This window comes from Sebastes umbrosus, chromosome 8 (assembly GCF_015220745.1).
Source record: "Sebastes umbrosus isolate fSebUmb1 chromosome 8, fSebUmb1.pri, whole genome shotgun sequence".
In the NCBI taxonomy this organism is placed as follows: domain Eukaryota; kingdom Metazoa; phylum Chordata; class Actinopteri; order Perciformes; family Sebastidae; genus Sebastes; species Sebastes umbrosus.
The window spans coordinates 14,813,855-14,838,371 of record NC_051276.1 but is presented as its reverse complement, the minus strand read 5'-3'; the positions used below and the strand labels follow the sequence as shown (position 1 = coordinate 14,838,371).

Below are 24,517 nucleotides of genomic sequence, written 5' to 3'. Positions count from 1 at the left end.
TGCACATTCTCAAAATTGTTTGTGATGCTGGGAGTAGATCCCCTCCAATATGTACTTTTTTTTAAAAATGACTTGCTCCCGCACACATTTTTCTCCGCTTTATTAGTCAACGTTTCGGTCAACAAGGACCTTCATCAGGACATTAACAAGATAAAATGGTGGTATGTGTTCTTTTAAACACCACCAAATCAATGTGATTGGATGATTGGAAGTGTCTGCCATCCCTATTGGTTGAGGAAGTGACATCATCACATATCCATTGCACCATGGAAAAAAAACAGGATGAGAAGAGAAGAAACATACATGTCAAACAAAGAACATCAAACATACATCACTATTGAAGGAAAACACTAATAATCTTACCATAAATTATCAGGGCACATGATCATAAGTATATGAAGTTACACATTAAAAACACTGCTTGGGCAAGTTACTAACAGCAACTATATAAATATATCCTCCTGAGACCCAGCCCACTGACATGTGTCCTCTGTAGTGGACATTTTGTCCACATACATATCCTCTTACTCTTTTGACCTACTCTATCAACCCCTGGTGTATTGTAAAGAGGACATAGGATTTCCAATGATATGGCATTTTTTTTTTTTTAATCAATTTGAATGTATTCTTGGATTAATATCACTCTACAGCCATAATCTGTTCATTTTTTAAAGTCTTTTCACACTGAAATAGTCCTATAGTCCACTACAGTGGACAATAAAAATAAAGTTTAACAAGCCTAAATTGTTAAGATTTTCGTTTTAACCCTAAATAGGAAGGAAATCACACAAAAAAAGTAATTGGAGGACACTTTTTTTAACTTTGTTCCCAGGAGGATAAATATGGGAAAATCTCCACATAAACAAACTCTAATGTAAAAAAAAAAAGTTTTCACCTCAAGTCCTCAAACTGGAAATATTACTATGCGCGCTCCTCCTCCTCGACAGGAACGCGCACGTAAGGAAGCACGTTGCTTAAACCACGTGACCAACTCGGTTGGTTCTGATTGGCTGTCTCAGCTTCACAACGGTGAACAACGGCGCGGTAGGTCACGTGACAGCATCTGCTGCTGCTGCTGGCTGAGCGAAGCGTGTTAGCAGGTAAAAGAGAAACAATTAACACATGTTGTTGTGCTTATTTAGTCGATTTAAAAACACCTTTAACGACTCGGGCGTCTTATATGATAACTTTTACACTAGTTTAAGGAAACACAGGTGGTCAAATCAGAGAAACAGGTCGTCCTTTTCGGTGGATAGCTAACTAGCTCGTTGCTAACTAGCTCGTTGCTAACTAGCCGTTGTGTCCATTGTATGCGGACGGGCCGTTCACATGCCGGGGCAGCTAGTTAGCATGTAGCTAACTAGCTTCATATCTGTCGTAGCTTTAATGGCAGCGGGCCACGCGTTTTTCGACAACTTTTCTCCCCCACACACCGTGTTATATTCCCGGTACGTAGTGTTGGACACCGGTTGTTGTAAATGTGAATGTATCACACGACGTTTGTTCGTTTCAGTTTCGTGTTCGCCTACTGCTGCCAACTTAAGCTACATTTATCCTCCCAATGTTCGCTTAAGTGACTAATGGTAGCTCGGTTTACACAAAAGGGTACATCGTCGCACTTTGTTTATTTGTTTTGTGGTTGCTCTCCGAACAGCAGGCACGTTTAGCGGACATCGGACAGGTTAATAGATTGTATATTGTCACTGCTGTTCATATTGTGCCAGCAGATCATGACGTTTAAAGGTATGAGCCGTGTGTGTTTCTCACACGGAACAAAGAGGAGCGGTTGACAGGCTACTGCTAGCTTCGAGCTAACGCTAGTTGACCTAGCTAATGTGAATGTTAGCTAATGTGAGGCTCATGTTTCCGCCGAGCTTTCTTGAGACGTTCACCTAAATAAGGTTAGGATTCATTAATATCACCTACGTTAGCCTCGTACAAATACTAACATATATGTATATTTATGTATAGCACTTTGCCTTTGTGTATGAGATGTGCTATATAAATAAACGTGCGTTGCCTAACAGTTGCTACATTATACAGCTGACGTTAGCCGTGCCGTGCTATATATAAGGTTAGGATTCAGTCATCACTTAGGTTAGATCTGTGCAGAGAACTTAATTTACATTTCCTCACCCCATCCTACTCTCAGAAAAAAAACACAAATAATAATAATACATTTATTTATATAGCACTTCTCAAAACAGATGTTACAAAGTGCTTCACAAGACAATAAAAGCAGATAAATAAAGTAAAAGATATTGTTACTGTTAAAACAGAACATCAGACAATAAAAGCAGATAGAGTAAACAGAGTAACAGAACATATTAATAATAAAAGAAGTGGTAAAATGGTAGGACAAGTTCATAAAACAAATATACAGTGTATATATATACATGTGTATAATCATTAAAACCACTTGGTTCCCAAAAATGGAGACGGTGGTTGTTATTTATATCATTTTTCTCAGATAGGAATAAATAAATAAATACACCTTTTTACTGGTGAACTGTCATGGAGTCCAGGCTTGGGGGCTACACAGTGTCAGAACAGATATAGAGATTATTATACAGCTGTCTACATTAACCGTGCGGTGCTGTCTCACGTCAGCAAACATATTGTCAGACAATAATGATCACAGCCTTATTTGTTGTGTTCACATGCTGACAAGTTGTCAGTTTGTAGTATTATTAGTTAAACCCAGTTAATGTATGCAATATATAATATAACTGGTAGTGTTATTTAATGTATGTCATATAATATAACTGTTAGTATTATTAGTTAAACCCAGTTAATGTATGTCATATAATATAACTGGTAGTATTATTAGTTAAACCCAGTTAATGTATGTAATATATAATGTAACTGGTAGTGTTATTTTTAATGTATGTCATATAATATAACTGGTAGTATTATCAGTTAAACCCAGTTAATGTATGCAATATATAATATAACTGGTAGTATTATTAGTTAAACCCAGTTAATGTATGCAATATATAATATAACCCATGGAAATTGTATGCTTCCTTAGACATTGTTTACTCTGGCATGAAGCCCAAAGTTCCTTTTGTTGTTAGGTTACTTATTACTTTTAATCAAATGCCAGAATGGCTGTTACTGTCTGACTTTGGGAAAAGTGTTATAATGTGTACATATTTCATCTAACAGTGACAGGGATAAGCATGCAAGAATTAAGAGTGTTTTGTTCAAGATTGATTGTTGTAGTAAAAAATAGGAAGTAAACATCAGACATTTGCCAAACTTAGAGACGGTCCTTATCCCCAAAACCAACTGCGTTAACTAACATTGAAACAGGAGAAAATGTCCTCAGGAGGGGGGGAAATACATTAAAAAGGATCACTGTTGCAGTAAAATTAGTTTGAAATTGCAACTATTGTAAAGTCAAAATATAATTAATCAGAGATAAATTATAATTATTTTGTGTTATAATTCATAATACCCATAACATATGCTGGTGCATAATCACTGTGTTTTTGTGTGGGAGACTGGAGGGAGGGTTGTAAGTTGACACCCGGACGGTCCCCTTTTGGTTGGCTAAATTTAACCCGGGTGGTGGGGGGGCGACAGATGGGGTTATAGTCTTACATGGTATACTTTGACAACAGTGAGTCTCAGTCTGCTCAAATTCAGTTCATTGTATTGGCATAATTTATTATATTTCACTAGGAATATAACCATCTCACAGGTGGATGTCGTTTCACTTTGCCTCTGTCCCCTCTCCCTCTCCCCTACAGATTTTTCTATTTTGTACATACATTGTTTTGTATATACTGTATATGATGACTTCAGTGGCCAGCAATCAAGCCCGGGGGACTCGGGATAAAACGATGCCTACCACCACACAAACAACACAGCCACAGAAACAGATACAGGTGGGTTTTCACCATTGTATGTACAGAGTCGCATCCAGGCCTTATTGTCCTGCTCAATTACAATAGTCTTTTTTTTATTATTAGTATAATCAAAGGTTGCCTCACTTAGTTTTGAATTTTATTATACTGATATTGAATGAATGTAAAATGTAATTTCACAATCTTAAAGGATTTTTAGGTGACCACATCCTACATGGTATACCTTCACCAGGATTGTAGTGTCTTTCATTGAAATAAGTAAATAAAACCGAGTGTCTGTTGGACTGATGTATTGTTTGAATATGAAAAGGAGGCCAGGCTCCATGTGTTCCTGTTGTATTGTTTCTAACTGAACTCCGTTTGTTTACCAGGCAACAGCAGAACAGATTCGTTTAGCCCAAATGATCTACGACAAAAATGATGCTGACTTTGAAGACAAGGTCAAACAGGTAATGTGTTTGTGCATGTACACACATTTAGACAAAATACATTTTTTGGATCCACCAGCATATCTTCTAAGAGTTCTTGGACATTGGGACCCTCCATTGCATCACGTGGTGATCTAACTTAACGTGTTTTTGTTTTGCACGCTCACAGCTGATTGAGGTCACTGGGAAGACTCAAGATGAGTGCGTGGTAGCCCTCCATGACTGCAACGAAGATGTAAACAGAGCCATCAATTTTCTGCTGGAGAGCACTTCTGACACAGTAAGAATCTATGTACACATGCACAAACCACATTCACATATACATATTATGCTTGTGTTAATGACTTATGGCAATTTCCCTGGGATTTTGCAGAAACAAAAACACCATGAACTATTTTAATGCAAAGTTTAAATCACAGTATAGGTCTATTTTATTTATGTATTAAGTCAACCACATTCTCTTGTTTACATCTGTCAGAACTCCTGGGAGACTGTAGGGAAGAAGCGTAGCCTTGGGAAAGAAGGAGGACCCTCAGAGATAAAGGAAAGCAGGGAGAAGAAAGGAGGGGAAAGGGAGGCCAGTCGCGGACGTGGGGCATCCAACAGGAGGGGCAGAGGCATCAGCAGAGGGCGTGAAGGTAAAAAAATGAAGAAATGTTTATCCAGTCTGTCTGGATTGTGTAGCTGTATGTTCCTTGTCATTCTGTTACAATAGTGTTCTCTGTATTTGATGCATCTTTGACAAGTTTATTTTCGGTCTTATGTTGTTAAAAGTATGCTGAGTATATGGAATTTTCCCCTCAACATTTCTAATTTGCTCAACTTTGATTTCCCAGTGGGTTTAATTAAAAAGGCTCTGAGGCCTTTCTCCCAGTTCAGTATGAATAATATGAGTTTAATGTATTAATTTACCTGTACCTTTATTTCTTGTTGGATTCTAGGTCGGTTAGAGGAGAATGGGTTTGAGGTGGCTCCTGGAGAGAGAGGGGGAGACCGTGGACGCAGAGGGCGGGGCAGAGGTGAGCAGTACAGAAAATGACACCCCTTTAGTTTATTGAATACGTTGCCAGTTTGTTAGCACGGAGTCCAGAGGTGCAAAGTTGTATCATACAAAGATTATGGAAAAAAAGTGGTTTCTATAGCTACCAGTTACTTTTTCCGAGGCTCTTGTCCCGTTAATGTAAAGAGATTTAAAAACATGCAGGTTAAAAACTGAAATGAGTATTTTGAAACTAAAATCAAATTTGGTATACCTATATTTGGTAGAAATTGAAAACATCTGCCTTATAGGTTAATTGCTTGCTTATGTGTCTACTTTCGACAACCCTGCAGTCCATCATTTGCGCATGTCTAAAAATTAAAGAAAATTGTAATATCGTCTGTTTTTTTTGGTAACTGCAATCTTTAGATTGGAAATTCTCAGATGTTGTTGTGCATGTTTTGGTGATGTAGCAAGCGACATCTATTTGTGTCTGCAGGCATTTAGAGTATTGCAGCACTCAACATGTGTGGAATGCACTCAGTCCCTGCAGCTGCTTGAGTGTGTGTTTAGTTGGGCGGGGGATGTCTGCGATAGATAAAGAGATTGGAGAGGGTGAAAAGGAGTGGAATCTGGCTTGATTTGAAGGCTTTTTTTGTAATGACCAGTAATCTAAGAATGGTGAGGTCAATCAAGGCCTGGTTCAGAAGAAATTGTGTCAGATGGCTGGTTATGTTTTAACTTGTAGCTGCTTGTCTTTATGAATAGCTGTTAAATGTCTTAAGTTAAATGTCAACATCAAGACATTCTTTGGACAAAAGCATATCTTTTGGGTTATTTAGACAGCCTGTCTAACGTACACCTCAATGGCCCATGTATGTATGTTTTGACAGCACAGATTTGTGATATCATTCTGGTGTAGTTAACTATTACATTGCACTGTATTATTAGTTTACTTTTTGAGCACAAAACTTAAGAAATGCCAGATTGTAGAACATGATGGAAAAGAAACTTAGACACATGTATGCAGGTATGGTTTGAAACAAAAACAGACAATTATAATATTGTCTAATGCAAACGAAGGTCAATGACTGAAACAACTTTTTTCAGTAACCTTAAAAATGCTTAATGAAGAGTTGAGGCTGAAAGGGACCAGTCAGCAGAGATCATCTGGTTGTTTTGTGTGTGTGTCCTCAGGGGCAGGGGTTCGCGGTAGAGGAAGAGCAGCTGATGGCAACAGGTTCTCCACCCAGGGAATGGGGTAAGAATGTGTGTTTAGTGTAAATCTTGAGCCTGAAGTAGGATGAGGAAGTGGTGATGGTGATTACACGGATATTCCTAAAAAATGTGTGATAAATTAAGTTTCTGGATCTCCTCATTCAGTAGCAACAACAGATGCAATTCTCTTCAATTACACTTATATTCTTGTTGTCTCCTCTTTCCACTCTACTTCTTTCAGCACCTTCAATCCTGCTGACTACTCAGCTAATGCTCGAGCTCGCCAGGAGGCATGGGATGGCAATGAACCTGCTGAGGGAACTGGTAAGGAAAATAATGGAACATAAGATGTCACGTTTTGATGCAATTTCCTATGTTCCCTGTAAAATTGCTTTGTTGAGTCAAATGGTGATGAGTTCACTCCCTATTCTGTAGAGATTTTCAGTGTTGATGATGAATGTGTTTTAGTAGGTTCTGATCAAACATGACTTCTATGGAACGCACTGAGACACTGACTACAGCTGGGTAGAAGATAAAACTAGTTGAGTTTGCAGACAAGCTGTGAACTCCACTCCTATGACTTTACCTTTCATAATCAGAAATAATATATTATATTAATTAAATATATGTCTTCTCAACCTCGTCTAGTTCACTTGCACCGAATCAGCAAGATATTCCAAATTCAGGCCACTAGTTGCCAAATAGAAGCAGATTCAAGGAGAAATGGGCAAATTAATCTATACATTGGATTCAAGGGCTTTTAATTGTAGTGTTCTATTAAAGCAGGCAGAGTGCTTTATTTTGTATCACTGCTTGGAGTGGTTAATGGTTGCTGAGATGAGTAGGCTCGCTGCGGTAGTCGGTGTTAACGGTGTTCGGGCATACGCTGGTTACATAACTTGCCCACTGCCCCCACCATCGTTTTTTTTTTATAGAAATAAAACCCATTTAGTTCATTTTTGCGTATCAGTGCCGCGTTCATCAAATAAAAAACTAATTTGTAAAATACTAAGCGTGTTATCAATACATAGTCGGACAAAGGGCGCTACAATTATAAACCGAAAGTGTCTGAGAAGCAGGAGTCAGATTTCACACACATGGGAGGAGAGAGAGTTGACAGACAAGACGACAGCAGAGGATTTTGTGTCAAAGCGAAAAGCAAAGGCACCTGTTTGGCAATATTTTGGATTTAAACCCAATGCAATAAGGAGGACGGAGGGGTCGCAGGCTGTGTGAGTGGTTCAGCGGCACTGGATGGAAACGTACAGCCCGGCACCGAAAGCTCGACCGGAGAAGTCAGACACACAGCCATCCAATGTTAAAGATCAAAGAAAGCGCTCCACAGATATTGAGCGTCATCTTTTCTTGTAAAATGTCCGGTGTAATCGGTAACATTTATGTTGTCACGAGTTTATTAACCGGTGGGAAAATTTCCTTCCCGTGACATCCCTAACACTAACTTGGCTAACTTTTTTTTTTTTTGGAACATGGGCAGGCAATCCGGAAGACTGGGCATCAGAGGACTGGAATGAGGATGTAAGGCCGCACTTTTATAATGATCTGAAAGGGATTTGCATTAATTTGAGGGCCTACATAGTTTGTTTACTTGGATTGCTTTAAATCTGCACTGGCTTGCCTAATATCTAGTGTTATTTTAGATTGTCTTGTGACGTTAACTTACTAAATACTATTGGTTAAGAGTCAATGATTTTATGTGATGTAACTATATCAATGTGGTTCTGAATTGTTGTTGATATACAATACTGCACATTTGCCTAAATTAATCTAATGGATGCACTTCCTGTCCTTTTCACAGTTGTCTGAGACCAAAGTATTCACTGCCTCTTCTCCTCAAGCAAACCACATAACACCTGGATCCAAGTAAGCCATCCTGCCCAAAGCCCAGTCAACTTGAAACACTACAGAGAACAGGCTTTATTTTGGAGAGTAACTTTTTTATTAATCTGTGCGGTTATCTTCTGCTTATTGACCCTCTTCCCCAAACCCCCCTTTTCTTCCACTCTTCACTCCCCCCACTCCTTCTGCTCTCGTCTTGTGCCTCTCCTCAGTGTTGACCTGGCTAGCTTACTGCCTAAGACTGGAGTCGCTGTAGGGGGTTCTATGGACTCTGACTTGGGGGCGATAGTCGATGGCCCCTCAGCCGAGGATTTGGGCCAAAGCCTGGTGTTTACCAATTCCCACCACAATGGACGCACTGCTACACACAGCTACGCACATGCCACAGCCAACAGCTACGCCCATGCCGCCTCTGCTAGTACCACCTACGCACATGCTGCACTGGTACAGACAGCCACACGTATACACACTTACACAAGTGCAAGCATCAACAAATACTTACAGGCATGTTTATGTGCCCACAAATTTAATATATGATATTCATTTCTTGTTTTCTTCTCTCATCCTCTCAGTCCTCAGTCCTGGGTTCTGGTTTTGGGTCCCTGAATGCACCTAAGCCGACACCTGCCTCTGACATTAGGACATCGGAGCAGCTCAATGGGCCTCGGCTTGGTCAGAGAGCAAGTCAGACGTTGGCCACCGCCAGCAACATTAATGTTTCCAAAGATGCAGGGCCACCTCCGATGCAGAACCCTGTTGCTGCCTCCTATCCCTCTTTAGAAATCAAGGCTCAGCGAGTGGAGAACGGCCCTGTTGCTGCCCAACACTGTAAGTTTAAATTTCTTAAAGAAAATTACAAATCTAACACAGAAATGTAACACAACAACAGTGCACACTGCAGTACAATAGGTATATAAATATATATTTATCTGCATTCTCTCCAGTGGAGATGAAGCTTCAACCAGAGCCATCAGCGGTGCTCAGCCAGCTGGCTCAGAGGCATCTACAGTCCTCCATACTTCCCATCACTGATCCTCTGGGCCTGTCACATGCTCCACAGGTCCCCACACCGCCAGGTAAAGCTGCAGGACAGTATCATACTATGCCATTAAAGTCTGAAAAGTTGCTTAGAATACCACATGACATTAGAGCTGCAACTCAAGTTATTATTTTAATAACTGAATATTGATAATTAGCGGATTAATGAGATAAGAAAACCAGAAGCAGTAGAAGTGCTTCATGACCCACTGAGCTGTTCAATAGCCACAATAAAATAAACTAGAACAAACACTTAAATGCTCCTTTTGCCTTTTTTGTAGACTGTAACACATTTGAAAAGAAGACTGGTAAGATAATGGCTACAGAGCTGATATCTAAGACAAATATTCAGCACACAATATAGTTGAGGCAGTGTCTTCTCTGCTAAGCATTCAACAGTATCCGTGCTGTAAGATTGTGGCAGTATCAACAGTCTTCATTATGTCTTGCTCCGACAATTATTTCGATCCTAGTGCTGTGATTTTAACGACATTGTCAATCTCCTTCAGGTCATGAGTCCTCCGTCCCTCCTGTAAGAGATGGAGCTTCTCCAGGAGTGAAGTTGCCAGGCATGGAGCCTTCCGTCACAGATCCCCCTCAGCGGCAGCTAAAGACACAGAGACGTAGAGTACCTCCTCCCTCAAAGGTGAGCTCTTCTGATATCTGAACCTTTAATCAGACAAAACAAGTGTAATACCTCCTCGCAAAAATATCAAAAGAGCAATATTACTTGCAGGACGTGGCAGAAACTAAAAGTCTTCAATAATGTATCTGCTCTCACATGCTTGACAAGCCAGCTAGCTAGCTGACTGGCTATGTGGTATGTGTACACCTTAAATAAAAGAGCCCTGTATTAACCATGAGCTGAACAATTATGGCCATGAGTTCACTCCCTATTCTGTAGAGATTTTCAGTGTTGATGATGAATGTGTTTTAGTAGGTTCTGATCAAACATGACTTCTATGGAACGCACTGAGACACTGACTACAGCTGGGTAGAAGATAAAACAAGTTGAGTTTGCAGACAAGCTGTGAACTCCACTCCTATGACTTTACCTTTCATAATCAGAAATAATATATTATATTAATTAAATATATGTCTTCTCAGATCCCGTCGTCAGCAGTGGAGATGCCGGGCTCAGCAGATATACCTGGCCTGAATGTTCAGTTTGGGGCTCTTGACTTTGGGTCTGAGGCTGGTAGTGGAACGGGAGACATGGCACAGACGGAGTCGGCCAGGGAACAAGCCCCAGCTCATGGCCCTGCTCATGTACCCATGCCTGTCCCTACTGCTGTTCCCACACAGCAGCCACAGAGCAGCCTGTTCTCCAAGCCAGGATCTGTGAGGTATGTGAATTGTTTTGACTTTGAGTGTTATGCACAGGTTTGTCTGCTTATGTCATGAATTTGTTATTTTTAATTTGTTCATCTGTCCAGCATGAAATGTTGAGCCATGCAAAAAGCAGAGCACTAAAAGCATCCATGGGCACTCAATTTATCAATGAGATTAAAGGGTTTAGAGATTGATGTCTTAATTTTAGCTCAGCTACAGATAGAAACTGCTTGTATGTTTTAAATTAAACAAGTAATAATTAGGGCTGTCAAATTTAGCGTGATAATAACGTGTTAATGCAAATTCGTTTTAACGCCACTAATTTCTTTAAGGCATTAACGCAACTTGTGATTTTTAGGTTGTAGCAGGCTCATTTTTAAAGCTCGAGTGAAAATACTGGTATCATATGAAACTAAAAAACCTAAGGAAAAAATTGGTACCAACCAATGTCATACTAGTTGGCTAATGGTTTGAGTTTGCCATGTTATGATTTGAGTATATATTTTTTTTATGCTAAATGCAGTACCTGTGATGGTTTCTGTACAATTTGTCATTGTTTTGTGTTAATTGATTTCCAATAATAAATATATACATACATTTGTATAAAGCAAGCATATTTGCCCACTCCCATACAAGTTTTAAATACTTGACAAATCTCCCTTTAGGGTACATTTTGAACAGATTAAAAATTTAATTAATTTGCAATGAATCGTGATTAAATATTTTAACCAATAGTAATAATACATCCCGCCTTTACTTCAGTTACATTCTCTGTATGTTTATTGTATATTCATCCTTATTTCCCCATTTTGCTTTCTCTCTGTCCTGTGAACAGTGAACACATGAGCAGCTTACCCACCTTGCCCTTAGCCGTATCAGATCCCAGCTTCCCCTCACCATCCTTGGGCTTACCCAGCGCCACACCCTCCCCCTCCATGGGTCTTCCCAGTGCAGCCGCTCCACCCTCCTCTACAGCCCCTACCGCAGCCAGCCGTGTGGAGAGCAGTGGTCCAAGGTCCCTGCCACCTCATCTGGGCTACTCTCAGAGTAAAGATGTCCCCTCAGCTGCTACTCTCACAGTGAGGATAAACCTTTTTCTCTATGTGCATAAGGGACCCAAATGAAAAAAAGGATGTTGACCACCGCTGTCTTCACTGTTATTTCTCGAAAGCTCAATGTCTGCTTCATACTTGACAAATAGCTGGATGATAATACTAAGACTTTGATCATTTCTCTTCTCATAGAATGGCTACAGTGGCATGAAGACACAGAGCACACAGGACAGTAAGTACACTCAGCAACTGGAGTGGCAATCAAATCCAATATGATGAATATTGATTGCTAAATGCATTCTATAGGAAGTGGGAAGAGTCCTTTCAGTGAAAGTGGATGAGGTTTGATAAAGACCAGTACAGACTCAACTAGGGGTGGGCAATATGGCAAAATATCAGATCATGTTTTTTTTAAGGTATGATCACAATCCACAATCTTATCACAATTTATTTTCATGCTGGTTTTAAAGACAATTTTGCAAGTTACTGAACATTACAACCAAACTAATTTCCCCATTAAAAAATATATATATATAGCAATATAAGCTAATAAAACATAAGGAAAAAGAATAACAGATCATTAAGGCCAAACAGATTTTAATCAAGTGTGCAATTCTGCAAGGTATGAACATTCAACAAGAATTTTGACCTGGTTTAGACTTTTGCATAAATCCCATCCCAAAATGAACATTGGTTTCAAAAGGGAAACCACAACACTCAAATAAAGTGCACTGTTGCTACATAACCTTAAAGGAACTAAATTTGACTTTTGCTTATTAGACACAGATCCACAGGTGGAATATAGACAGCCGTAATAATTACTACCGTCGGCTCTCTCGGCAGATAGAAGGGTCGACACATAACTGACAGAGCCTTTAAATCAGGGGAACAGTGACTCAGTGATTCGGCTGTTTGTACACCAGCCATTATGCACATAAATACAGAGTCCTCCCCCTTTGCTCTTACCAGAGTCTTAGCTTCGTTTCAGGCGGTGCATTGTGTGGCCTGCTAGCTGCACCGCAGCATCCGGTATCAGCGGGTGAAGCCAGGTCTCGGTTATTAACATCACGCAGCAGTCCCTGGCAGACTTGTAAGCTGACATCTGTAGCTCCAATTCGTCCATTTTTTTTGTGAAGAAAGGTGCTTGGTAGCAGTGGTTTGTGTGGATGCTTCTTTAGCCTAGCCAGCAGCCCTGCCCAGCATCCTTGTTTCTGCTTCCTCTCTCTATTCGCTTCTCGAAGCCGAGAACAATCCACGTAGACCCCGGTGATCTGGAGATGTCCGCCGGTATGTTGTGCGTCCTTTAAAAGTCACTTGTAACGGCGTTACTGTGCTGTAATACAACGTTGATTTTAAGTCTTGACAACTATACACATGCTTTGCCTGACAAAACTCGACAAGCAAATCCAGCATACACACAAATAAACACCAAACTAGGAAGTGAAGAGCCGCTGCACTGACACGCGCCGCCATCTTGAAACTACCAGCAACTGCAACTGTTAGAATGTACACTGTAGCACGGTTCTACGATCTTGCTGTAAATGCAGATTGTAGAGACATTTTAATCGTTCACGATCTAATATCGTCATATCGCACACCCTAGACTCAACCCATCTTTCTCGTCCAACTTTGTTTATTTTATCGTTTCATTCTTTTATTTCTCCCCTCAGAATCAGTTAGTAACGTCAACAGAGATTTACACCAAATTAATCTGTTATTTATCTTTTCAACCAGCTACATCATCGTCTAGAACAGTGATAACTGAGTCTCCAGTTATGACGAGTGATGGTGGCCACCACATCCCCTCCCCTGCCGTTACACCTTCCCACTCAACATCCATCTCTTCGCTCAGCAGGTAAGGGTTGGTTCGGACACATCGTGGCATTTTATTTTGCACATTGATTCATTTTTTGTTTCCCCTCTTGGTCTGGAGATAATGATGTTTTACAAGCACATATCTTAATCTATTTATGTGGACATATCTTTCACTGAATCTCCAATCTTCCTGCTCATGTTTCCTGGGTAAAGTACTTTATTTGCTTTATCAGATTTTAGCAGGCTGACAGAATCATCTTACTCTCTTTCTAGTCACGTGACCAGTACTCACTCATCTGGATCGGCCCTCGCCACAAGCTCCTCCCTCACTGTAAGTGTGTTTTTATGCTTACACATAGACACTAGATTACTTTAACATCACTCTGCAGTTGTGTTAATAAAAGAATGTGGTATATTGGCTGAAAAATGTAGCACTCAGTTATTGTGCAGTTGGCTTATTTGAGTGCAGGACATAAAGCCACATGGTTTTATTTATGAAGACATTCATGCCTTGACCTACAAAACAGTTGCTGTTTCTCTTCTCACACAACCTTTCTGCTCTTGTCGTATTACTCCAGATAAGTAATGAGGACAGCAGTAGCGGCAACCTCCATGCCTATTCGTTGTCGTCATCCAGCCAAGCTGTCAATTCCAGTCCTTCAGCTCCCCTGGCTGTCAGTAGCTCAATCTCCAATGGTCTGCACCAATCTGGAGCACCGGGATTAACTCCTAATGGCACAAATGCCACACTGTTAGCTGCAGGCAACCGCACAGCACCCCTGCTCAACACCACCTCTGGTAGGCTCTTAGGTCGACACAGGAATCACACCAACGTAACACACAAACTTATGTACAAAAGATTCTTTGAAATAAAAAATGTAGTCTTCAAATACAATTCCTCTTATCAGGCTGTTTTCACTCTACTAAGACCGTGCAGATCTATACAATTTTATGTAAATTATGTATAAATCATAGAAGTAGAACGGTCATTGAACTGTTTGCTCTGGTCATTTGACTAGTTCAGAAGAAAAATGGCAATTATTGTTTGTTGTTATGGTGACACACACGCTAAGCCAGCAGCGGAGGTAGTCAGAGAACCGAATCAACGTCTGTTAAGGGCAGTTCATACTTTCCTACTTAAATGGAACAGCCGGCATGGCGGGACCATTCGCACACACACACTAGACGCCGCTAAAACAACAGGTTTTAGTCCAGTGAGTCAGCGACTTTCTGAAAGTTGGTTTACACGGAAGTTAGCCCGCTACAAAGGTCGTAATGGCAACAGTTCACATAACAATGGCCGCCCTCTGACCATCCTGCTACGTTGATTTAAATGAGACTGTCTGTTTTTATTACTATTTCTGTGGTGCAAATATAACTCACAAGATAATTACTTAATGTGCATCATTTCTGTCAAGTAAAAATCATTTTTTCTCCTCTTTGCCAGGTAAAGCTCCTCCCAACTTGGCCCAAGGTGTGCCACCTCTCCTGGCCAACCAGTACATCATGGGCCCTGGTGGCTTGCTACCTGCTTACCCGGTAACTATACACTTACCTAATAATTTTTTATTTACTTGTTTGTGTATTAATTAAGTCCTTCGGTTTTTTAAAAAAGGAAGAAGGGTTGTGTCACTAAGCATCTTCATGCTGTCATTAATCTATTTGTAAGGTTTCATGTACACCTTAAATAAAAGAGTCCTGTATTGATCAAGAGTTGAACAATTATGGCAGTGAGGTCACTCCCTATCTCTGTAGGGAGTTTCAGTGTTGATGATGATTGTGTTTTAGTAGGTTCTGATTAACATGATGTCTATGGAACGCACTGAGAAACTGAATAAAGCTGGGTAGAGTTTGCACGCAACAGTGAGGTTTAGTAGAGACTCCAACATGGTACTAAATTATCACCAATTCTTCTCTCCCATTGTCTTTTTTTTTTTCAACAGCAGATCTATGGATACGAGGACTTGCAAATGCTGCAGTCTCGCCTTCCTATGGTGAGTCTTATTCTGCCCTGTCCCCTGCTGCATATTACTGTGGTTCTAGTATTTTTGTAAATCAGCAGTGGACTTTCAAATGTGTTTCCCTGTATATTACATTCCTGCTACCTTTACTAAAGTAACCGCTCAAAATATGTATCCTCTTTTATTGCATGGCAATATCACCAAATTCCCGAAGTAGCAGTCTGAGATGTACGTTTGGCAATTTAATTATTATCTTTCTCCTCCTACACAGGATTATTATGGTGTAACATTCCCTGGTACTGCGGCTGCTATGCCTGGAAGAGAGAGCCTGGCCAATAATCCATATACTGGTAAGTCAAATTTTATGTTGTTTCTGAATTGATATGTCTACTGCATCATGTTTCAAGATTGTCTCGTAGCTCACACTGAACAACTGACGCAATTACTCCGTTTCATGAAATTACACATCCTTCTGTTTTCCACTTTTGATTTCATTTTTGCACTACAGAATATTACATTTAGCATAATTGATTATATCAACATGGAGATTTTGACCGATCAGGGACTGTGACAAAGTACTTAATTGTTCTTAATCCGGTGGCTTCTTTGCCAATCCATGTTGTCTGTTCAACAGACAGGCAAAAGATTTTTAGATTTATTGTTTCACCTTCAAATTTGTCTTCTCTAACGTCATTTTCTGTCCAGGTGAAGCGACAAAGTTTGGCAGGAATGATTCATCATCTCCAGCTCCCCCAACGAGCCTGTCTACAGCCGGGGTGCAATCACAGCCCCAGCAGGCTCAGCAGGCAGGAAACCAGGGTCAAGGCCAGGGGCAGGGTCAGCAAACACAGAACCAGGCGTTCCTCAATCCCCCTCTGCCCCCTGGCTACGGATACACTGGTAAGGAAAAGTAAAATTATGTTTAATGATGAGGATGTTGGCCAAACTTATTTCCAGTCAACCCATCCACGCACTCAGCATTTACTCTTAATGCAAATTTTTGGATTCTTGTTTAAATGTTTGTAAGGAGTCTGTTGAGTATTTAAAAAAGAAAGGGAATTCTTAAAATTTAACAGATTTCTGTCAGTACGGCCCAAATCTTTACGATTATTTTTCAATTAAACACAAGTGATAAGTGATTTTTACTAGGGATGTGTGCGGTTAGTCAACTAGTCAATTAAACGTTGCTAGTCCGCTCAGCACCAGAAATACTAGTCGGTTAAACTTGTTATTATTTTATTAATGTGCGCATTTAAATTACATATTGACGCATGCTGACTCAGCTGTTGCTGCGGCCCTGTTTTCTGAGTGTTTTCTTACTTTTAGACTAGTCGACTAGTCTAAGTTTAAATTTCCATTTAAACGTTAGGGAAATTAGTAGTTAAGAGCATCTCTAATATTTACATAAATGTTAATGTAGACATAAAGTCAATTTGCACTTGTGTAGACGGTATTAATGTAACAATGCTATACACAAAGACAGTTGCCTAGCAATCTGCTTTCATTGCTCTTTTTGTGTTTCCCCTCTTTGTCTGGAGATAATGATGTTTTACAAGCACATATCTTAATCTTTTTATGTGGATATATCTTTCACTGAATCTCCAATCCTCCTGCTCATGTTTCCTGGGTCAAGTACTTTAGTTGCTTTATCATATTTAAGCAGGCTGACAGAATCTAACTTGCCATTTTGCAGGTCTGCCGTACTATGCTGGTATGCCGGGGGTTCCCTCAGCCTTCCAGTATGGCCCCACCGTCTTTGTGCCTCCTGCTTCGGCCAAGCAACCTGCAATGGGCCTGGCCAACCCCTCCAATCAGTATCACCAACAGCATCAGCCCAATTACGGACAGCATGCATATGGCGCAGGTAAGAACTGGACAAAACAAGAAGGCTGTCTGACGGTCACTGCTCTGACTGATGTTGTTTTCTGAAAATTAACACGGCACTTTTTTTTCAGTCAAGTGATCAAAAGTTTCCATGTGAAGATTATATCAATTAGTTTTAATTCAGCTTTTGAATTGAGTTAACGGACTTGAGCCTGTGTGTGTCTATTGAACTATGACAGCACAGGTTTATCTTAAATTATTACTGCCTAACTATCACATTACCTCAAACTGTCATGGCAACTTGCCACGAAAAGTAGTTTTTATTTTATTATTTTTAATTTAACAAGGAGAGTTCTCCCACTTGAGGAGGTTACTTGATCGACTTCAACAGTTGGACTAGTTATGGTGACATTAGAGGGTTGTCTGGCCAGTCACTTCTGTCTGATGTGTTTTGATGCCCAAATGTACACAAGCTACTGTCTTCTTGTGAAGTTTGCCAGGAATGATTCTTTGTAATCCATAATGGCAACAGTTTGGTACAGCTGTGTTTTATGAGTTCATGTATTGTGAGGGATACGGGGTGCGTATACGGAGACCTCAGCATAAATTAAGTGTGGAGAGTGTAAACGGAGACGAAGATAATTCACTTTCCAACCCTTTATACATGTGCACTAAATGCTGCATGCATGTGTGGAATCGGGCCTGTGTGTGTTTTTGCTTGTGCTGCATGCATAGCTCAAACCCCCCGCTGAAGTTGGACACGGCTCAATATAGACACAGCTGCCATTTTAGTCAGGTTACCTTACTGCCTCTCTCTCCCCTGCCCCCCCTCTCTTTTCTCTTCCCATCCTCTTTCCTCTTCCTCTTCATCTCTTCACCTTATCTGTTTCCCGTCTTTCTCTTCTTACCCCTTATCTCTCCTTTGCTCGCTCTGCCTCCTCTCTTCTTCTGTACTCCTCCTCCTCCTCCTTCAGCCTTTGATGACCTGTCTCAAGCCCACGGTGGGGAGTACAGTAAGGGAGGGTACGGAGGCTCTGCCCAGTCACAGGCCAAGTCAGCGGGCAGCGGCCCTGGGAAAGGTACACACACAACACGTGCGCACACTTTAACAACACAGTCAAAGTCAGCGGGCATTTCCCTGTGGGAAAAACGGATGTACTCACAATTGCAGATGATTCTACAGTCAAGAGTGTTCTGGAGGAAGGTGTGTATCTGCACGTGTGTGATTGCACTTTGATGTGCACATAAATGGATAGATGCAAAAGGGAGACAAAGTGAGAAACATGCCACTGCGCCTCCTCACTTAATATGCTTCTTCCTACTGGCTGGCCCCCCTCCTACTAACAGTGGAAATGAACAATCAGTGCTTCATATTCAATTCAATCATCAGTGAAGTGACACAGTTGTACTTTTTCCCCCTTAACCCCTTTACTTTCCTCTCTTCTCTATTGTTTTCTTCCTCCCTTTTTTGCATTCCTCCCTTCCCTCTTACATTCCAACCTTTTCCTTTTACCTCCTTCCTACTCCCTCCTTCTCATTCTCCTCTCAGCACCAGGACTGTCAGGGTCAGGCACCGGTGGAGGAGTACCGGACATGGGAGGTTCAATCTACAGCAAAACTCAGGTGAGTGACTTGCTGTCCTGTCGTACGCCTGTGTTAAGGTCAAGGCTTAACGCTTTTGCTTGTTAAGTTTGGATACAAAAACATTTTCGCATAGGCTAGAGATTTTTTATGGAACACTAAGTGGAATTGGCATTTAATTTATTTTTATTTTACTTGATCAAGTTGACCTATATTATCTATTTTAACCTCTTGTGTCTTCTCTCGGTTCTCCTCAGTCATTTGACAAGCAGGGCTTCCACACGGGGACACCGCCTCCCTTCAGCCTGCCTTCAGCGCTGGGGGGAACAGGGCCCCTGAACCCTGGGGGTGCTCCTGGCTACGCCCCTGCTCCCTTCCTGCACATCCTGCCACCGCACCAACAGCCCCACTCCCAGCTGCTGCACCATCACCTCACACAGGACGGACAGGTAAACTGAAGTGTCTATGCGTACATCACATTCTGCCCACCCAGGGTTTCTCAACACAAGTTTGCATCATTAGAAGTGTTTTGTAAATCTGGGTGTTTTATCTGTGATTGTGAGCCACACAACATTACTATTCCAGCCAGGAATACAACACTAGTGCAAACTCCTCCCTGATGGTTCCCATGCCCTTAAAGTACTACCCAGGGGACAGATATTTTCAAGGGGCAGGGACCAAAACTGTATCTGTAGTTTCTTGTGGGTTGTGCTGGTGAAGTTTAGTCCCTCCAGCTAGAAATGGCTAATAAACATCATGGGAAATTAAATAAACCTGTTGGGTAGTTGCGTTGTCTTAAACGTCATTGACTGAATGGACTCTTTTCTCTGCAGGGTGGTCCTGGTCAGCGCAGTCAGTCCAGCAGCATGCAGCAGAAAAACCAAGGCAACAAGTCCAGCTACGGCACCTCCCCCTACTGGGCCAACTGAGGAATGCTTCCCACTCCCCCAAAAGGCTGTGTGTGTGCGCGTGTGTGTATAGCTAAAATAAAAAATGGAAAGACATACTACCCTCACAATGAGCAACCTGGGCCTCTGTGCCCCGCTCCCCCCACCTCCACAAGTCCTCATAAGTCTTTTGGGTTCTCTCTTTCCCCCCCCTTTTCAAAATTGGTTGTACATGTAAGATATTTATGTATGTATTTATATATATATACTGTATATGTAATAGTAGAACATGAAATGTGGTTGCTGCATTTTATTTTTGAAGGACTTTTTGTTTACTTTTTTCAAAACTGCAGGAAAAGATGTTACATTAAGGCAGAATGAGATGATGATGGTGAGAGCGAGTGAAGTGAGGAGAAATGATCTAAAACTTCCTGTAAGAAAAAGGAAAAGGAGAGAGCTATAGCACTGATTTGCGTATGAGGACATTTCAGATGGGGGTGGGGTTTATAATAACTAACTGCATCTGTCTCGTCTTTTTTTTCTTTTTTTATACATAACTTCTTGAATGACCAGACTCGTCCCCCAGACTTCATTTTGTAGCTTCCTGTCTTTCCCTTCCTGCCTCTCTCCCTCCCTTCTTCTGGAGGGCTGCCGACTCTCCTCTGTCAACACCTTCCCTTTAAAGACAGACCTGCCCATCTAAATTTTATATTTTAATTTAATTTTAACCCTGATTTCCCTCGAAATAAAAGTTCTGAGCAGTTGGAAATCTGACTTCGGAGGTTTTTTTTGTATTTGTGTGTGCGCATGTGCTGGTTTTTTTCACATGGCTTTTCCCAGACCGTTGGATTTGCAAACTGGAGTTTTCTGATTTCATTATGCAAAGTCAGAGAGATGGCCAATAATCATACAGAAACTTAGAGCAATTTCTGTCCATCACAGGAAAGCCCCTGCCCAACGTTTTCACATTCACTCAACCATTTAGAACCGTTTGAAACAAAAAAAAGTTAAAAATTAAATATTTTATTCAAATTTCAGTATTGTGTGTGTATATGGTTACATGGAAACTATCATTATGGGTGTCTGTGGTTATGTAAAACTTCAATTATAGTCATCTTAGCCAAAATATTTTGGTATGCATATGTCAGTCATTAGTGAAATTAAGATCATGACAATATTGATAATCAGATGTGACAAAACGCCTGAAAGTTATTTTCATTTCATAATTTCTAGTCAAAATGTAAACATGTATATTGCACTCAAACCAAATCTGCAACTTATATTTCTGTTGCTGCTGGCAAAACATCACATTCTCCACCTTCTGCAATTGATAAATTAGTAATTATCAGCACAAACGTATGGTTGACAGTTGGCAGAGGTTGGGCTCATCCTTGTGTTGGAAAATGCGATAAGTACCTGCAGATTTGTTCTCAAAGTTATCTGATAGTTGTGGGGTTGTATTTTTGATCTGTTGACTGGTTTACAGGATATGTCGATTAATGTGAGCAAATAGGATGGCAGTTAAGTAATTTGATTTAATTTGTATCACTACAGCTCATTAATCGAATAATAAAATAGTTTTTATTTCAAATCGTTAACTTGTGTGAGGTCCTGCTGTAAATTTGCAAAGTTGTGTGAAATTAATCAAAAACCCTATTTTCCAAAAGAATAGTTCCCTGAAACTGAAATGAGCCTTTTCTATAAACTGGTTGCTGTAACGGTGTTCTCTGTAATAGTCTTTTAAGCCAGTTGGCCATATGGTAACCCAGCTTGAGACACAGGTGGCTCCATCATAAGACACTTCCTTTTCCCATGAAATGCATATTCTATGATTGCTATTAATAGAAAAAAAAAAAATGCAACTACAAAATCAAAGGAAGGAAGATGAAGCCGTATATTATACATATATTACAAATTGATTTGTTCCTTTGCTCAGCGCAAACTTTTAGTTTAAATATGAAAAGACAAAACAGGACAGTTGGAGAATGTGATTGTTCTAAGTTCCAATAGTAATTCACCACAATCACATTCACTAAAATGGGATAATTATGCGGTCATGCAGAACAAATGTGAATAGATGTGGGAAATCACCCTCTGCTTTGGATTGTCACAGCCCCATTTGCTATTTTGAGAGAAGCAGTAATGCAGGATGCAGAGTGAGTTCTAGGGGGAAATGTTAAATCTGTTCAGGAACTAGAGAGCCTCGTTTGTCTGCACCTCATCCAATCAGTCCCAGGACTGATAAGACATCGTGGCAATGTGATCATTTATATTTAGCCTCTTGAATCCTAGGCCTCTGTCTCAGACCCTTGCTTGAAAATGACATGCCCAAATTGAATAGAGTGTTTCTCTGCAACTACGATGTCTATTTGAATAATCTTGGTATCACAATAAAGGTAACACTTGTGAGGTTTCTGCAGAGCATCTTTATATACTGTATGTTATGGGTCAGAGTAAACGAAGATGGAACGCAGCATAAATGAAAGATTTAATTTTCGCATAACAAAACTGTACACATTTAGAGTGAATATCCCTTTGGTATGATGCAGTTACAGCCCGAGCAAACCATTACACAAGATCTGAACATTACCTGTGTACAGAATGATGCTAATAAAGTGAAGCAGAGCAAATTTGGAGAGGTTTTAGTAGATGCACGTAAAGGTGGAATCTTCAAATTGACCATTTGGGTACCATAGCAATGGTATTTGAATTTTTTTTCAGGTAACTGTAAAACTCATTTAATTGTTATATATCAATCTATCAGACATGTTCCCATTCAAAGAAAACCATAACCCATTGATCTGTTTGACCAGCTAATGCGTCCAGGCCAATGCCTTTATGATGAGTGCAGTACCATGATTCATTCACCAGATGGACACATAAACTGCGATTTTGGGCGAGAAACACGTTATATACATTTTTGTTATAATTGCTTTTTAGTCTTTGCAATTAATTGTTGTAACTTTATTTATTTTTTATTTTATTTCTATGGTTAAAAAGGTCACCATTAAATACAATGAAATCGTTCGACAAGTGGAAAAAAATAAGCTTGGATCATATAGTCCTTCCTATCCAAAGTTCACTTACATGCATCCCCAATGATACCAAGGTATTACACAGGTTCTTTACGGAATATTTGATCAGTGTTGCGCGATCAAAATACTTATGAAATATAATAGATACAATGTTAAAATGAGCGATGAATTAGTTGACGAGTTGAACGTTTCAGTTACTTTGCTTTAAAATGCAATTGTTTCACTAATCATTGCATAGTGAGGGAAATATTGTACTCAGAGCACAGTTGATGTGTTCAGGAACAGATGAAGAGTAATTCTTCTCCACCTGTAAAAGTGTAAAGACAGAAGACTAAGACATGAACATGAAAACATTGACATAATTCAACAGCAATCTCCTGTGTGTAATGTTATCAGTCACCACTAGATGGCAATGTATAACTGTGTTATGAAGTCAATTGCTGGGTCCATACCAGACACAGGAGCACTTTTTTGACACAGGAGGCCAGACCAGGTGGGTCACAGCTCGCAGGTACATAGAAAACTAACCCTTTTATTTAGAAGATATCCTTCCATATTTATAATGCATAACATTGGGCCTCGGCACTGATTAAATGCACAGTTGTGAGTTATATTTGAGACATGAGAAGATTGAGCAAACCTAGTAAACACAGGCAATTAGCATGGAGATTAGAATCCACATTCCTCACGGATGCTGGAGACCAAACTTTTACTTGGCTATACCACTCTCTCTGTCTCCCCCTTCTTCCATCTCTCTCCACAGAGTGTGTAGGGTGTGTGTGCCCCCAGAATAGCCTGTATAACATTGGTATGTGGCTGACAAAGGAGAGGGTGAAGAGAAGAGGGGAACCGAGGTGATTGGAGGATGAGATGCCGAGCAGAGAGTATGGAACGTCGGTGAGTGGCAGGTGCTATTGTAGCCTAAGTGCAGGAGCCTACAGCTACAAGGTCAAAGGTCAAAGTGAAGTTGAAAGGTCAACCTTAACTCCCAAGAAGCCCACCCAGTGAGAGGTACAGATAAGGGGGGTCAGAGAGAGCGATGAGCCCGAGGAAATAACTGAAGGAACAGAAAGGTACATGAAGGAAAGAAAAGACAAGATGCAGCGAAGGTCAAATTAAAAAAACTTGAACCAAAGACAGGCTTTCTAAAGAAATGTACGGATCAAGATTCATTAAAAAAAAGAAGATGCGGGTAACATCTGGAGAGGAAAGCAAAGCAAATGATTGAACAGGGAAGCAAAGGCCATCATGGGTAAACATGGAGACATTAGAGAGATGTGGAGGAGCAGGATAATCGCAAGATGCACTTGAATGTAAGAGGCGCACACATATGTTTGACAACACCCCTGTCTTGATGGGATGAGAAAATCACGTGGGAGGTTCTCTCCTAGAGATGTTGGGCTTAATACTGAATGAACAAATTAGCTGCGTCCTCCGTGAATAAAGCAAGTTGGCTGCAGTTTCCTATTGGAGCCTTCCATTGTGTTGTATCATGGGGGTTGTGTGGTGTTTTTTTAAAAAGTTGTGTTTGGCCTAAACACGCGATGCGCTCTGTTATTTCATTGAAGAGGCACAGGAATGCACGCAGGAATGCCCCTCAGACTGTTTGTTGACACTCATGACCGATCCGCTCTCAGA

At 40.6% G+C, this 24,517-nt stretch overlaps 1 protein-coding gene and 2 non-coding genes across 6 annotated transcripts; all 3 read left to right on the top strand.

Annotated features, from left to right (window-relative positions):
- The first annotated feature begins 966 nt into the window (after positions 1-966).
- Positions 967-20,618, top strand: LOC119492855 (ubiquitin-associated protein 2-like). 4 transcript variants are annotated; one of them, XM_037777696.1, is made up of 30 exons: positions 967-1,100; positions 3,756-3,893; positions 4,244-4,321; positions 4,470-4,580; positions 4,779-4,938; positions 5,242-5,319; positions 6,477-6,540; positions 6,739-6,821; positions 7,993-8,033; positions 8,314-8,378; positions 8,567-8,798; positions 8,927-9,182; positions 9,299-9,430; positions 9,902-10,038; positions 10,500-10,738; positions 11,560-11,803; positions 11,969-12,008; positions 13,511-13,631; positions 13,865-13,922; positions 14,170-14,389; positions 15,039-15,130; positions 15,538-15,585; positions 15,824-15,902; positions 16,258-16,452; positions 17,246-17,416; positions 18,351-18,455; positions 18,548-18,580; positions 18,926-18,999; positions 19,215-19,406; positions 19,791-20,618. In XM_037777696.1, the coding sequence occupies exons 2-30, from the start codon at positions 3,798-3,800 to the stop codon at positions 19,884-19,886; spliced, it is 3,540 nt and encodes a 1,179-aa protein (XP_037633624.1). In that variant the 5' UTR covers positions 967-1,100; positions 3,756-3,797; the 3' UTR covers positions 19,887-20,618. The 4 variants fall into 4 exon arrangements, with proteins under 4 accessions (XP_037633624.1, XP_037633623.1, XP_037633625.1 ...); XM_037777695.1 differs by having other exon boundaries at positions 15,535-15,585; XM_037777697.1 differs by lacking the exon at positions 18,548-18,580 and having other exon boundaries at positions 15,535-15,585.
- LOC119493691 lies at positions 13,701-13,779 on the top strand. The gene has a single exon (XR_005208016.1). It is a non-coding gene; the product is annotated as a small nucleolar RNA SNORD121A (small nucleolar RNA).
- LOC119493692 lies at positions 17,082-17,160 on the top strand. The gene has a single exon (XR_005208017.1). It is a non-coding gene; the product is annotated as a small nucleolar RNA SNORD121A (small nucleolar RNA).
- Positions 20,619-24,517: the final 3,899 nt, after the last annotated feature.